This window comes from Lynx rufus, unplaced genomic scaffold, assembly GCF_022079265.1.
Source record: "Lynx rufus isolate CCGP_SWC_20201006 ecotype Redwood Valley unplaced genomic scaffold, mLynRuf1.p SCAF_8, whole genome shotgun sequence".
Classification (NCBI taxonomy): domain Eukaryota; kingdom Metazoa; phylum Chordata; class Mammalia; order Carnivora; family Felidae; genus Lynx; species Lynx rufus.
Window position 1 is genome coordinate 129,435,731 of NW_025814896.1, and position 13,495 is coordinate 129,449,225.

The 13,495-nt window shown below is 43.3% G+C and overlaps 1 protein-coding gene across 1 annotated transcript in view; it reads left to right on the forward strand.

Annotated features, from left to right (window-relative positions):
• Positions 1–13,495, forward strand: part of NBAS (NBAS subunit of NRZ tethering complex) — a 334,006-nt gene that overhangs the window by 243,190 nt on the left and 77,321 nt on the right. The window contains exon 44 of the mRNA XM_047068027.1: positions 1,070–1,404. Coding sequence (XP_046923983.1) covers positions 1,070–1,404 — 335 coding nt within the window. The remainder of the gene's footprint in view (positions 1–1,069; positions 1,405–13,495) is intronic.

Here is a 13,495-nt window from a genome sequence, read left to right on the forward strand (position 1 = left end):
TGAACTCATTCTTTAAACCAAAGCCAGGAATTAATTTTTTTGTGCACAGTCATGTTTGTGCATTTTGTGACTGGCAGAGATCAGAAATCGCAGGATCTGATGCTAATTGACTTTAGTTATTATCTTTGCAACTCCTTTACTTACTGTTTAAGGAATTAAATACCAAAGAAACTACAAGAGACCTATGGAAAGTCACACATTGACTTTGTCTTACAGTAGGCCTGGTGCTGAGATCTGGAGTTTTTGACTAATCCTCCAGAGGTCTGTTCCCTGCTCCCAGTGGTTCTATTTTATCTATAGAAAGTACAGGGCTGGGACACTTCACATTTGGCAATTTGGCCGAATTTCACCTCACTGGAGACTGTGTTTTAAGGATGTGTGAAACCCTTAAAATAAGAGCATTTGCACCTTTGATAAATGGTGGCAGTCTTTGGAATGCTATCCCTGTCTCTCTAAGCTCCTAACTAAGACATTAAACACATTAATACCTCTCCAGTCTGTATGATACTTTATAATTTACTTTGAAATCTATATTCATTCAATACTTAAAACTGTTGTGAGAATTTATTTCAGTCTGTCAGTGGTTTACCGAGTAACCAAATTAGAAGCTGGACCAGATGCAAGAAAAGGAGCAAAATTGCATCCCTGCCTGCAGGTAGTTGATGGGATGGCAGATGAACTATGGGGAGATAGAATGCAGTGCGATGAGCATGCTGGTCAAAGGAAATATAGGTGCCGTGGAAGGACGTAGAAGGATGGAGGAAGCCAGAGGATAAGCCCTCTCCAGCGTGCACGCCAGGAAACCTGAGGCACGCGGAAGCGGGCGGCCTGTGGAGGACCGCACAGCTGACCGCCTCGCAGGCTGGGACAGGAGCTCACATCTTCTGATCCCTGTAATCGACAGAATATCTGCTATAAATTGGTAGATAAAATTTTCCCTTCAGCAGTCCAGAGGGCTGTGTGTGTGCGTGTGTGTGTGCGTGTGTGTGTGTGTGTGTGTGTGTGTGAAAGCTCCTGTATGTTTATGTTGGAAAGAACCCACTCCCTTTTTTTCTTTTCGTTCCATTAGGTCTTAATTACAAAAAGCTGACCGATGACAGCACGAATCCTCTTGAAGCCCTGGAGCCAGTTCTTTCAAGTCAAAATATCTTATCTATTTCCAAACTTGTTCCCAAAATCCCCGCAAAGGATGGACACATGCTTTCCCCAAGCTCTCTGTACGCCATCTGGCTGCAGAAGCTGTTCTGGACTGGAGACCCGCACCTCATTAAACAAGTCCCGGAGTCCTCACCCGAGTGGCTCCGTGCCTATGACGTCTGCGTGAAGTACTTTGATCGCCTCCACCCGGGCGACCTCCTCACGGTGGTGGATGCCATTACATTCTCTCCGAAAGCTGTGACCAAGGTAACTGAAAAGATCGTTGAAAGTGCATTGAATGCTGTAGAGGAAACCAAAATGGCTCTTAAATCCAGTAGATTGTTTTTGTTTCCGTTCTTGGGATGGAGAATACTTAACGTGTTTGACATTTTCGTTTCTTGCGAAGCGCGAGATGTTCTAATTGGGAAATGGTTTTCCTGTGCCACAGATGTGCAAGTAGTCTCAATCTGACTTGACTCTTTCTGATTCACGCGTGCGTCTTGTACACGTTACGGTTCTCCTGTGTCACAGCGAATACGCCACCTTGTTCTTTCCAGTTGCGAAGCGGGAAGCACGTCCAGTGCCCCGCCCACATTACCTGCCTTCGGTGGCAGGCCGACAGCTCAGCTGTGGTGAAATCGAGCCCCTAAAAATTTTTGCATGAATTCCATGTAGTGTATGACTTGCTGATAGAATTATCCACGGAAGTCTCTGTAGACATTTTCTAATGTCTGCTCCACGCTTAGGTCTGAGCACCTTTAACTGGACTCCCAATTCCTGCCCTGGATCCTTCAACAATACCTAGTTTCATACAGAGTAAATAACGTGAGTCCTTCTCCTTCTCTTCCTGCCGTCTCGGGACCTTACTGTAAAACAAAATTCTCGCTGTTTGGTGGCGGGCAATGTCTCTCCCGAAAACACCTCCCACCTCAGGTCTCAACTGCTGAGTTCTGTTGCCTTTGGAACTTTTATCCTCCTCTGCTTGACGGTCTTTGCTGCTGCTCTCCCCGTCTCCAAGCTGGCAAGTCTGCCCAGTACCCTATCACAAGTATTTTTAAACTTTTTTTTTTTTTAAAGTTTATTTATTTTGAGAGTGAGAGTGAGCAGGGTAGGGACAGATAAGAGAGGGAGAGAGAGAATCCCAAGCCTGATGCAGGGCTCGATCCCGCGAACCATGAGATCAAGACCTGAGCAGAAATCAAGAGTCGGACACTTAAGACTGAACCATCCAGGTGCCCCACTATCGCGAGTACTTTTTTTTTTTTCTTTTGGAAAAAAGAGAGTTTTGGAGATACAGTTCTTTTGAATCTCTTTTGGAGATGCATTCCTTTTTTTTTTTTAATATTACAAGTATTTTTCACATGGCTCATATTAGCCTGAAAATTTAGTGTAAAGGCTAAGAATTCAAGTCATTCATTTGGAGGTTGATACAGGTAGAGGTTCAAACATCTGTGGGGAATTCTAGTTCTAACTAACTTATTCGATTAACAGTTGTGGATGGAACCAAGGACTTCATCACTGACTATTAGAACTCAAGCACTTTAGTTCACTATTAGAACTCAAGCACTTTAGTTAATAACTTGGTTTTAAATTTTGCAAGCGCTGCAGGGACACCTGGGTGGCTCAGTTGGTTAAGCGTCCGACTTCAGCTCAGGTCATGATCTCACGGTTTGCGAGTTCGAGCCCCATATTGGGCTCTGTGCTGACAGCTCAGAGCCTGGAGCCTGGAGCCTGCTTTGGATTCTGCGTCTCCCTCTCTCTGCCCCTCCCCTGCTCACATTTTCTCTCTTTTTCTCTCAAAAATAAACAAACGTTAAAATAAAGAAATTTTACAAGCAGTGCTACGAAAAGGAAATGATTGTTTTTGTTTCCAAGGAAGCAACTAAAAATGATTTTAAAGGAAGATAGCCTCATATATTTGAAAAGAGTATGTGTTTCAAGTCCTTTGAACCTGGTTTTGAACTTTGAACCTGCAACTTAATAGCTCTGTGGTTTAGACTGAGGAATCTGGTAGACCTCTCCCTCCTTGTGGCTGAGTAATCTGTGGTGCAGATATATTATTACCCCCACTTTGACAGGTGAGGAAAGTGAGGCCTACAAAGTTAATTTGGTAATAGAGGAGCCACAGTGTGAAGTCGAGAAGGCTTTTTTCCAGAGTCCTTGCTCTTAACCCCCGAACTGTACTGTATGTGAGGAGCCCTGGAACCAGCAGCTAGAGTCAAGGGCCTGGGGCCATTGTAGGAGCTGTAGGGGAGCAGGGCGCAGAGAGCCCCAGGGACATTCAGTCCAAGTGGAGTAGCCTGTCCTGGGATGTGCCCAGAGCAGGGCTGAGTCTGAACAAAGAAGGGTGGGCAGGAACCTGGCAAGTATGGGAAAAAGGCAAGAGTCCAGCAAACGTGGGTTTGGAATCTCCCGGAACGAGAAGAGGGTTGGAGTCCAAGGAAGTACACATGCAGGGAAGGGAAGGAACCAAGTGGGGAGTTGAGGTGCAAGGAAAAGGCTCCAGAGGTGGGACCATGAACTGGCTACAGGAGCTGGACAAGCAAACAGACCATGCAGGAAGCCAGGAAGATGGGGGGGGGGCTGGGGGGGCTCACTCTAAGGCCGTTTCTTTCCCCTCAGCCTGATGTGGGTTTTCAATGCTTTATGTGAGGCCAGGACAAAGAGTAGCATGCCATCGCCGAGGCCATGTGCTAATTGCGAGTATGTGTATGGAAGGGGACAGATGAGTCTAGATTTCCAGCAGCAGTGATTTACTCAGGATTAAACGTAAGACGTGGACATAGAATCCACTCCGAATTTGAGCTGTTATTTATGATGTTTCAAGTCCGATGATTTTCGGTTACAGCACGTTCTCCAACCACCTGAAAACGTATGGCCCAATTGTTTGTGCACACATGCGCACTTTTCCTGAGGAGAACATGTCTGGCCGGCCCAGTAAAGAGTGAGTCAATAGCTATGGCATTGCTTTCTCTCCATTCAGATGGTGTCGTCCTTAGCAAGATACCCTTGTGTAGTCAACTATCTCGGGGCGCCTGGCTGGTTCAGTAGGAAAGAGCATGTGACTCTTGATCTTGGGGTTATGGGTTTAAGCCCCACATTGGGGATAGAGATTGCTTAAATAAATATAAAAAAAGATGGTTTTCTACTGAGTCAGGCAAGCTATAGGAAAATGAGAGAGAAGCATTTAAAATTAATTTTACATCTTTGGTCTAGCTGTTTTTCCTCATGTTATTAATTGGCAAGCTTTCAGTTTTCCTTTGAGAGAGGAAAAGTATAAAGTTTCGATACAGTGCTTGCTTGAAGTCCCACAGTACTGTGCCAGAGAGAGAGAGAGAGAGACACAGAGAGCGAGAGAAATTAAAATTGAAGTACAACCCTTACATGTCCGAGGACACGTTTGGAAAAGGAAGTGCAGCTGAATTTGGCCAAATTTGCAAAACACCAGATGTTCCCACAGCTCGTACATGATGTTAAAAATGTAAAATAAGTCTGTACTCCTCACATGTGGTGTGCGGGTTTCAAATGTGTACCCACGTTTAACTCCAAACCGAACTGTGGAAGGAACTGGTGAGCTAGTTCTAGAGTGTGGGACAAGAGCACGAAGCTGTTGTGTAGGTGCTAGAATTCAGACAGGAGGGTCCAGAAGCCTGCACTTTGTACCCTTCCCCCGACAAAATAAGCCAGAGAGGGCTGTTTGTCTTCGAGATCATTGTCATTCAGTTGCCATTTGCATTGGCAGAATTTGTGGAAATTCTGGGGAAAATATGCACAAAGTGGTATTATGTCATATAGGCAGAGATTGAATTTTCATGACATTTGAGGTGATGAATATGCAGAAGCTTCAGAGAACACAAATGTTTAAAGTTCATTTGCTGCAAATCTAAGTTGTTTGTTTTTTTTGTGGAGTCAGGTAAGAGTTGCTTTCCTATTGCTTTTCCGGTTGAGCAATTAGATACATTTTGTAGAAGGGACAGAGAGCAAGTTAGTGGGTTAGAAATCCAGGAAAATGATCAAAGAAGCTGCAGTTGGGGTCAAAACACTGTGTGCTTGGTTCAGATGTGATGTGCTAAGACGGGACTTAGGTGCGACCTCAGCCTTCTCCTTACTCCCAGCCTTTTATACCCCCACGCACTGGGAATGGCGGGGAGGGTTGCATCCTTAAGTGACGACGTGGGAAATCCTCTGCTCACTTACGAACTGCTACCCAGGAGCTTGCTAGGACCCTACTTTAAGAGCCCCAGGTAATCACAGAACTAACACAGGCCTTCTGCCTCCTGCCAGGTGCTTCTCAACTTGAAGTTGGATGGACATTGACCATCCTCACCCCACCCTGGTTGCACTCTCTGTTTCGACTCCCACCATTTGTTTCTGATGGAAACATGCTGTCTCCTTTGGGTTAGAGTGGGGGAAAATAGAAAAATAGGTCTGACCTCTGACCCTCAAGCATCATACCTATTGATAATTAAGTTACTGCCCCTAGTGTGTGTGTGTGTGTGTGTGTGTGTGTGTGTGTGTGTGTAAAAACACATTTTTTTTCAGGCTCCTTATAGTTTCCACCTTTCGGTTCTGCCTTCTAGAGCTATGGAAACAGCATAAGGGAATCTCTTTTTCATGTTATGATTGTTCCTGAAATAAGCTACCGTTTCTTCCCTCATCCTGTTATCCAGACTATTTGATATAAAATCTGGAAGAGTAAATTTGTCTTAAAAACCATGATATGACCTAAAAATAAAATTTATTTCCTAAGGTTTGTCTCAGTGAAACGCTGCACTGTTGCTGTAACTTCAGGGTCTTTTCACTAAGGACGGAGCACCTTCGTCACCATAAAGAGCGGTCAGTGTCTGAATCCTATGTAAAAATGCTTAGGCAATGCCCAGTACCTAAGTATGTGGCAGATATAGGACTTTCTGATGCACAAATCAAATGCATATTATGTAGATTCAGACTGAATCACTAAGTATTTAGATATCAGCTGTGTGCCATATACAAGGTTAGTTGCCCATTGAGAACATCAAGATGTAAATACATTCCTAAGAAAGTTGAAATGTTTTTTTTTTCTTTTTTACAGTAAAATTGTTATAATTGAGAATTACACTCTTCATGACATTAGAAATTCTTTGAGGCTAGGGATGCTGCCTTTTATCTACTTCTCCAGTTCCTAGCACAGTATGAAGTAGGAACTCCTTCAGTGTTGTTTAAACAGTTATTATCAAAACTGGTGATGGTAAAACCTTTTGATGAGTGCCTTAACATTCTTAAAAATTATTGAAAACTGTAAAAAGAGTTTGTTTATTAAGGATATATCTATAGATATTTATCATGTTAGAAATTGAAATGAAGAAATTTTAGAAATATTTATTTAAGGGGCGCCTGGGTGGCGCAGTCGGTTAAGCGTCCGACTTCAGCCAGGTCACGATCTCGCGGTCCGGGAGTTCGAGCCCCGCGTCAGGCTCTGGGCTGATGGCTCGGAGCCTGGAGCCTGTTTCCGATTCTGTGTCTGCCTCTCTCTCTGCCCCTCCCCCGTTCATGCTCTGTCTCTCTCTGTCCCAAAAATAAATAAACGTTGAAAAAAAAAAAAAAAAAGTTTAAGAAATATTTATTTAATTCGCTTATAACTACCAATAATAGACCCATTACATGGGTTGACATGAATAGCATATGTTAATGGAAAATAACTGCTTCCAAAAGAAAAAAGATTAATGAAAGACTAACATTATTTTACATTTACATGTCTCACTTAAGAGAACACAGCTAGATTCTCGTGTTTATGCCTTCAGTTTTTGTTGTTTGGGTTGAAGTAAATGAAGAAAACCCAGCCTCACACAGATGCGAGGTTGGAAAGGGAGGAGTGCTTTCATAGCCTATGAGTTGGCGTGCTCTCCTTTGATCCTACACTGAAACTCCACAAGTGGTAGATTTTTTTAAAGGCCAATTGCAGCGTGGAATCTAAAACCATATCGTTGAACCCTTTGTACTCTGTTACATTAAAATCACTGGTCTATGTTGCACTCTGGGTGTATCTTTTACCCATGTGTGGTTTGTAATATAACGTGTTAGGCCTTTGGAAAATCGTGATCCGTTGAGTTATGCAGATCAACCAGATGTTGATAATTTGCATTATGCAGTATCGACAGTCACGTGTACTAATAATATGAACACTCCTCTTAGCAGATGAGTCTTTAAGTATCGGAAAGCTGTCAGTCTCACAGTGGTGGATACGAGTTTTCCAAAATTCTATTTTTTTGCTTGACAGCTCAAATTTTATCAGTGGCAACAAATAGTACGAATCGTTTTCCTTGAAGTGACAGGCTCATTTTGTTCACTTTGGAGAAAATGTCTGCGAAATATCCAGGTCTGAACAACCAGAGTTTTCTATTAGTTGTTCTTTTAAGCAAAAATGATCATGCACGCAAAAAGAAACTACTTCAGTTCATAAATCAAACCATCACACAAATGCTTTTTCCTTATTATGCTTTGGTATACAGTGAAATGCTTTGTGTATATATGTCAGTTCACCCAGAATATTAAAAACCCGTGCACTCCATGTTTGAGACTTAATAATATTAGTAATTTGTACTCCTTCATCAAGAACATTCTTGTATGTGGAATTTAAGAAACAAAACAGATGTGGGTGCCTGGGTAATTCAGTCAGTTAAGCGTCTGACTTCGGCTCAAGTCATGGTCTCATGCTTCGTGAGTTCGAGTCCCGTGTTGGGCTCTGTGCTGACAGCTTGTAGCCTGGAGCCTGCTTGGATTCTGTGTCTCCCTGTCTCTCTGCTCCTCCCCCACTCATGCTCTGTCTCTCTCTGTCTCAAAAATAAATATAAACATAAAAAAGAAAAAAAAACAGATGAACATAGGGGAAGGCAAGAAAAAATAAGATAAAAACAGAGAGGGAGACAAACCATAAGAAACTCTTAAATACGGAGAACAAACAGAGTTGATGGAGGGGAGGTGAGTGGGGGGGGGGAGATGGGCTAAATAGGTGATGGGCATTAGGAGGACACTTGCTGGGATGAGCACTGGGTGTTCTATGTAGGTGATGAATCACTGGGTTCTCCTCCTGAAACCAATACTACCCTGTATGTTAACTAACTTGAATTTAAATAAATAAATAAATGTATTAAAAAAGAAGAAGAAGAATAACACTCTTAAGTGAAACTTTGCCAGCAAAGAACACAGTGACTCTTAGTCCAGTCTGGTGCCACTCCCTTGATTTGTGCTAAGACCCCACACTTTTGTCCACCATTGCTTTTTTACCAACCTATAAATGTCAATACAGTAAAAACTGATAAATAATGTCTTAGAGTCCTAAAAATAATTTTGACTCAGCAGACTCCTTGAAAGAGTCTTGTGGTTTGTGACCCACACTTTGAGAACAACTGTCATAGGTTATTGTTTTTAAAACTACACCTGTCTTTGATACGTATGTGAGAGATCATTTCAGCTTCCTAAATATTTATGATATAAATAAGAATAATGAAGATTTGTTCTGATAAACGCATAAAAGATTGCCTTAAATTTTCAGTTCCTTAAAAGAGATTAATTTCTTATCAGTGTCCAGATGTGGAGATTCTGTAAATAATTTGAAAATGCAAGATGGAATGTGTGCCTAGAAATGCCGTTACACCACCCTTTGAACTTGTGAATTGTGCACTATCGGTTTTCTTTCTTCACAGTTTAGTCTCTAATTTTTTTGATTAGCACATCATCTTTTGTTGTTAATCAAGCTCAGCAGGGAGTTCTCTGGGAGGTGACCGAGAGATGTATCCAAAAGGAGACAGGGCTTGGATGAGGGGGCGTCTCCTAAGAGACCCTCAACTGTGTTCCCAGGCCAGGGTATCAGATCGGAGAAAAGGTGATTTTTCTGAGGTCTCTTTGCTGCAGTGTTTGAGGGTGATGCCTAAATATGTTCCTCTACTTCACTAACACCCACTTTAGGATTCAGAAAGCTGAAAGCAAAAACATCCACAATCAATAAGTGTTAATAGCTATTGTTGGAACAGCTGGCATTGGAGAGTGTGGCCTGGGTCTGCGGCCCAATGGCCTCTCTGTCACGTTTACACCTGTGTGAAACTTGACTCCTGAGAGCTGCTCCAGAAGGTCATTCTGTGGACGGGCAGGCCGCAGCCAGGGGACAGCCACACTCCCCACGGCTTCCAGTCAGCTCCTCTCCTGTGGGGGAGATTATGGAGGGAGAGGGAGAGAGATGCCACAAGCATTCCTCCTGTAGTTTCCTGTCTGTTGTTTGGAGTGAAGTTTTCTCCCTGTCAGGGGAGGATGGGGCACGGGCAGTTGGCTTTTTGTTCCCTTACCTGATTAGGCTTAATCGCAAAAGCTGTTGCCAACAAGGGGAGAAAGGAGTCCGACTTCTTTCAGAACCTGGTCCTGGTGTTCCCACTTCACGAGGCCATTCCCCTCACACAGACGAGTTTCATGCTATGTCTTCCTGAGACCCTTAGTGGCCTTTGCTTCCAGAAGGCTCTGAAATAGATCAGAGGAGCACACTCTTCTGACCCCCTGTAGACAGAACACCAGATTCAGGCATCAATTCCTCTCAGATTTGCCCGACTGGACTGATAATTAAAACTCATCAGAGATGAAACAAGGAGTTTAAGCGAGAATAGAAAATACGCCAAGTAATACAGGTCAGCAACTGTAAAATAGTCGCAATTTAAATTCCCACAGGAAAAATTGACATCCCCCAAATCAAAGCCTCTTGTCCTTTTAGAGTTCAGTTACATCAAAATACAAAATTCATAAGTTCACAAAGGTAAGGCCCACGGATGATTTTCCCTGGTTTCTGCTGTCGTAGCCAAAGAGGTCTGACTTAGGTGTTTGGGTAATCGCAGGTTCCTTCAGCAAAATACACTTTCTTTCACTGGAGCAGTGGAGCTTCTTCAGCACATCTGAAGTTACATTAATCCCACCTGCAGTTCTTCATGCATCTCATTTTAAAAATAGAAAAAAATAAAATCATATCAGCATCAGCTCCATAGCCATGCAACTTAACCAGCCATGAAACAGCCAAGCAAAACATGGTTCTAGAGGCCTGGTTTCAGTTCAATCCAGACACACCTTCCTAGAATGCTGGAGAGCACAGAAGTGGCTCGGTGACACGGGGGGAAGGAGAGTAGACACGGGAACCCCTCCGGATTTAGCTTTGCCAGGATGCCAGGTGAGGTCAAGCAAGGAGATGGGTTGAGAAAGTCGCCTGTCTGGGGTTGATTGTGGCATACGTTCACCAGGCGGGAAGGAAAATCCACCCATCCGTACTGCCTCCTCTCCGAGATGGATTTACTTTGCGTGTCCCTGTTGGTAGTCACCCTGCCTTCCTGCTTCCCGCTGCATCATTTAGGCCCTGCGTTCCTCTCAGTCGAATCCCACCACGGCTGATGCTGCCATTTTGCTGCAGAGTCCCACGTGTCTCAGAAACCAGTTTCCTGGGGGAGTTTGCCATTCGTGCCCACGTTTCATTTTGGTCGAAAACCGCCCTCCGCTGAAATCAGTGGAGATGTTTTGGAAGCCTGTGCCCCTTTGGACCTAAAGAGGACCACTACCTTTACACTACCTTCCCTAGGTACGTGTACCCGGAGTTTGTGTTTGTGCTACTTCATGAGAACAGAAATACCTCAGTCATGTTTTGGGGGTTTGATGGGGAAAGAACAATAAATAACATCCTTTCTTCTCAAGTTATGATCAGTTAAGAGACAGATCAGGTGGTTGGAAATCACAGCTTTGTTTTTGGTCAAATTGGGAGTGACAGACGTGGCTCGACCCTCCACATCGGGGTTCCATGTGTCGCTCCCTGTGCCAGACCTTCAGATGGCCTTCAGACGGCTCTGCCGGGCACACTCTAGGGCTGCAGAGCTTATACGCTCTCTCAGAAGGGCAGTCTCCCAACTTGAGTTTTATTTGTGGGGCCCAGAGAAGTGGCCTCTAGATCAGGGCTGCCCAATAGAAATATGATGTGAGCCACGTGTGGAATTTGAAGTTTTCAAATAGCTAAATTTTAAAAAGTGAAACAAAATAGGTGAAATTGTCCCACATATTATCATTTCAACATGGAATCAGTATAAAAATAGTAATGAGACACTGATTCTTTTTTTTTTTAATGGTCTTTGAAATCTAGGGTGTACGTAAATTAAAGCACGTATCAGTTCCAACGAGTTACATTTCAGATACTCATTAGTCACAAGAATGTATTGGACGGATAATGCTTCTTGGGAACCGGAGTCTGGGCCTGACCCACAAGTGTTTACCACTGGAAGGAGAAGAGCAGAAGAAAAATGTAGTCTCCCCGCTGCCAGGCAGGTCTCAAAAAGGAAAGAAAAGGACTAGCCACCCATCATGTTTCTTCTCCCTGTGGCTCCAGGTGTCACTCCTCCTGTCTTGAGAAGTGAAAGATTGGAAGCACCATTTACTTTCTTGGCGTCCAAAGGGAACTTTCTGCTTTACAGCTAAGGTAGGCACTCCAGAGCAGGAGAAAACTCTTCCTCCCACACATACCCAGATGGATGTCCAGCTAAATAATAATAAATTCTAAGACCTGAGCCATTATCTCTCATCTCCAGAAATCACTGCCCCCGCTACACAATAATGGTAATAATAGCCACCATTGGTTGTTTACCATCGGTTCCAGGTGCTGGCTTGACATTTCACCTTATCTCTACTAATCGTGAAAGCCCTGCAACGAAGCCTTCAATCTCAGTTTAGAAATGAGTAACTGAAGGTCAGCGGTTAAGTACTTTGTTCAAGGTCAGAAGCAAGTTAGTGGCTGAGCCAGAATGCCATTCCTAGTCTTACCTACGGCATATTAGAGGTCTTCAGCCAACAATCGTCTTTACCCCATGTGGCAGGGCCCACTCACTATGTTCAGAGGCAACCTGTTCCTTTACTGGGCCCATTTATTTGTTACTCTCTCATATGGGCTCCACGTCTGCTTTCTTGATCCCTCCTTTCTGTAACTACTGAGGAGTAGAGCCACCTGCCCTCCTCATGACTGCTCTTTGGGTAATAGAATAAGTTATGCCTCATATCACCCAAAACTTTACATCGATTCATCTTGTCCTCAACGGTTTATGTGTTCCTCTTTAAAAAAAAAAAAAGAAAGGGGCGCCTGGGTGGCTCAGTCGGTTGGGCGTCCGACTTCAGCTCAGGTCACGATCTTGCGGTCCGTGGGTTCGAGCCCCACGTCGGGCTCTGGGCTGATGGCTCAGAGCCTGGAGCCTGTTTCTGATTCTGTGTCTCCCTCTCTCTCTGCCCCTCCCCCGTTCATGCTCTGTCTCTCTCTGTCTCAAAAATAAATAAACTTAAAAAAAAATTAAAAAAAAAAAAGAAAACAAAAAGAGAAGGTTTCTCTGTGTCTAGTTTCCTAGCACTGTTGTAACTAATTACCAGGAGCCTAGTGGCCTAAACAATACAAATTTATTGCCTGACACTTCCGTAGGGTAGAAGCCAGACGAAGGTTTCAGGGGGCTAAGATAGAAGTGGACAGAAACCAAGGTCTCCGGAGGCTTCTGGGGAGAATCCATTTCTTTGCCTTCTGTGCATAACTGGAGGCTGTCTGCCCTCATTCCTTGGCTCAGGGCTCCTTGTCCCCATCTTCAAAGCCAGCAGCAGTAGCCTGTCTCTGACCCTTCTGTCTTCCCATCTTCCTGTCTTGACCAAAGCCAGGAAAGGTTCTCACATTTAAGCATCCATGTGGTGAGATTGGAGCCTGTGTGGATAATGGAGGATGGTCTTCCCATCTCTAGGTCCATATTGTTAGTCACATATGCACAGTCTCTTTGCCATCTAAGGAGCATATTCATAGATTCCAAGGATTAGGGTGTAGACCTCTTTGGGAACCTAATTGTGCCTGCCTATACCTTTACATACACTAAGGGCTTAGAGACCTTATAGGCTTTATAATAAGGTTTTAAAAAAGGACTGGAGTTAGGGGTGCCTGACAGGCTCAGTCAGAAGAGCGTGCAGCTCTTGATCTTGGGGTTGTGAGTTTGAGCCCCACATTGGGTATAGAGATTACAAACAAAACAAAACAAAACAAAACAAAAAAACCCCAAAAACTGAAGTTAAAACCAAACTGGGAAAATGAAAAAAATATTTAACTCAAAGCTGAAATCTATTTTTATCTGTAAGTAAATAGATTTTAGTTTATTCAATATATAACATTTTAAAGTTAAATAAACCACACGTATCTGTTTCTAATTTCTGATGTGTGTATATGTATGCATATATGTATATATTTATTTATTCATATATATATAGAGAGAGAAAGAACCACAGGGATTTTTATGTATAATTATTGGAATATTAAGATCTTTTTATTATAATTTTTAAAACAGATTTTAAG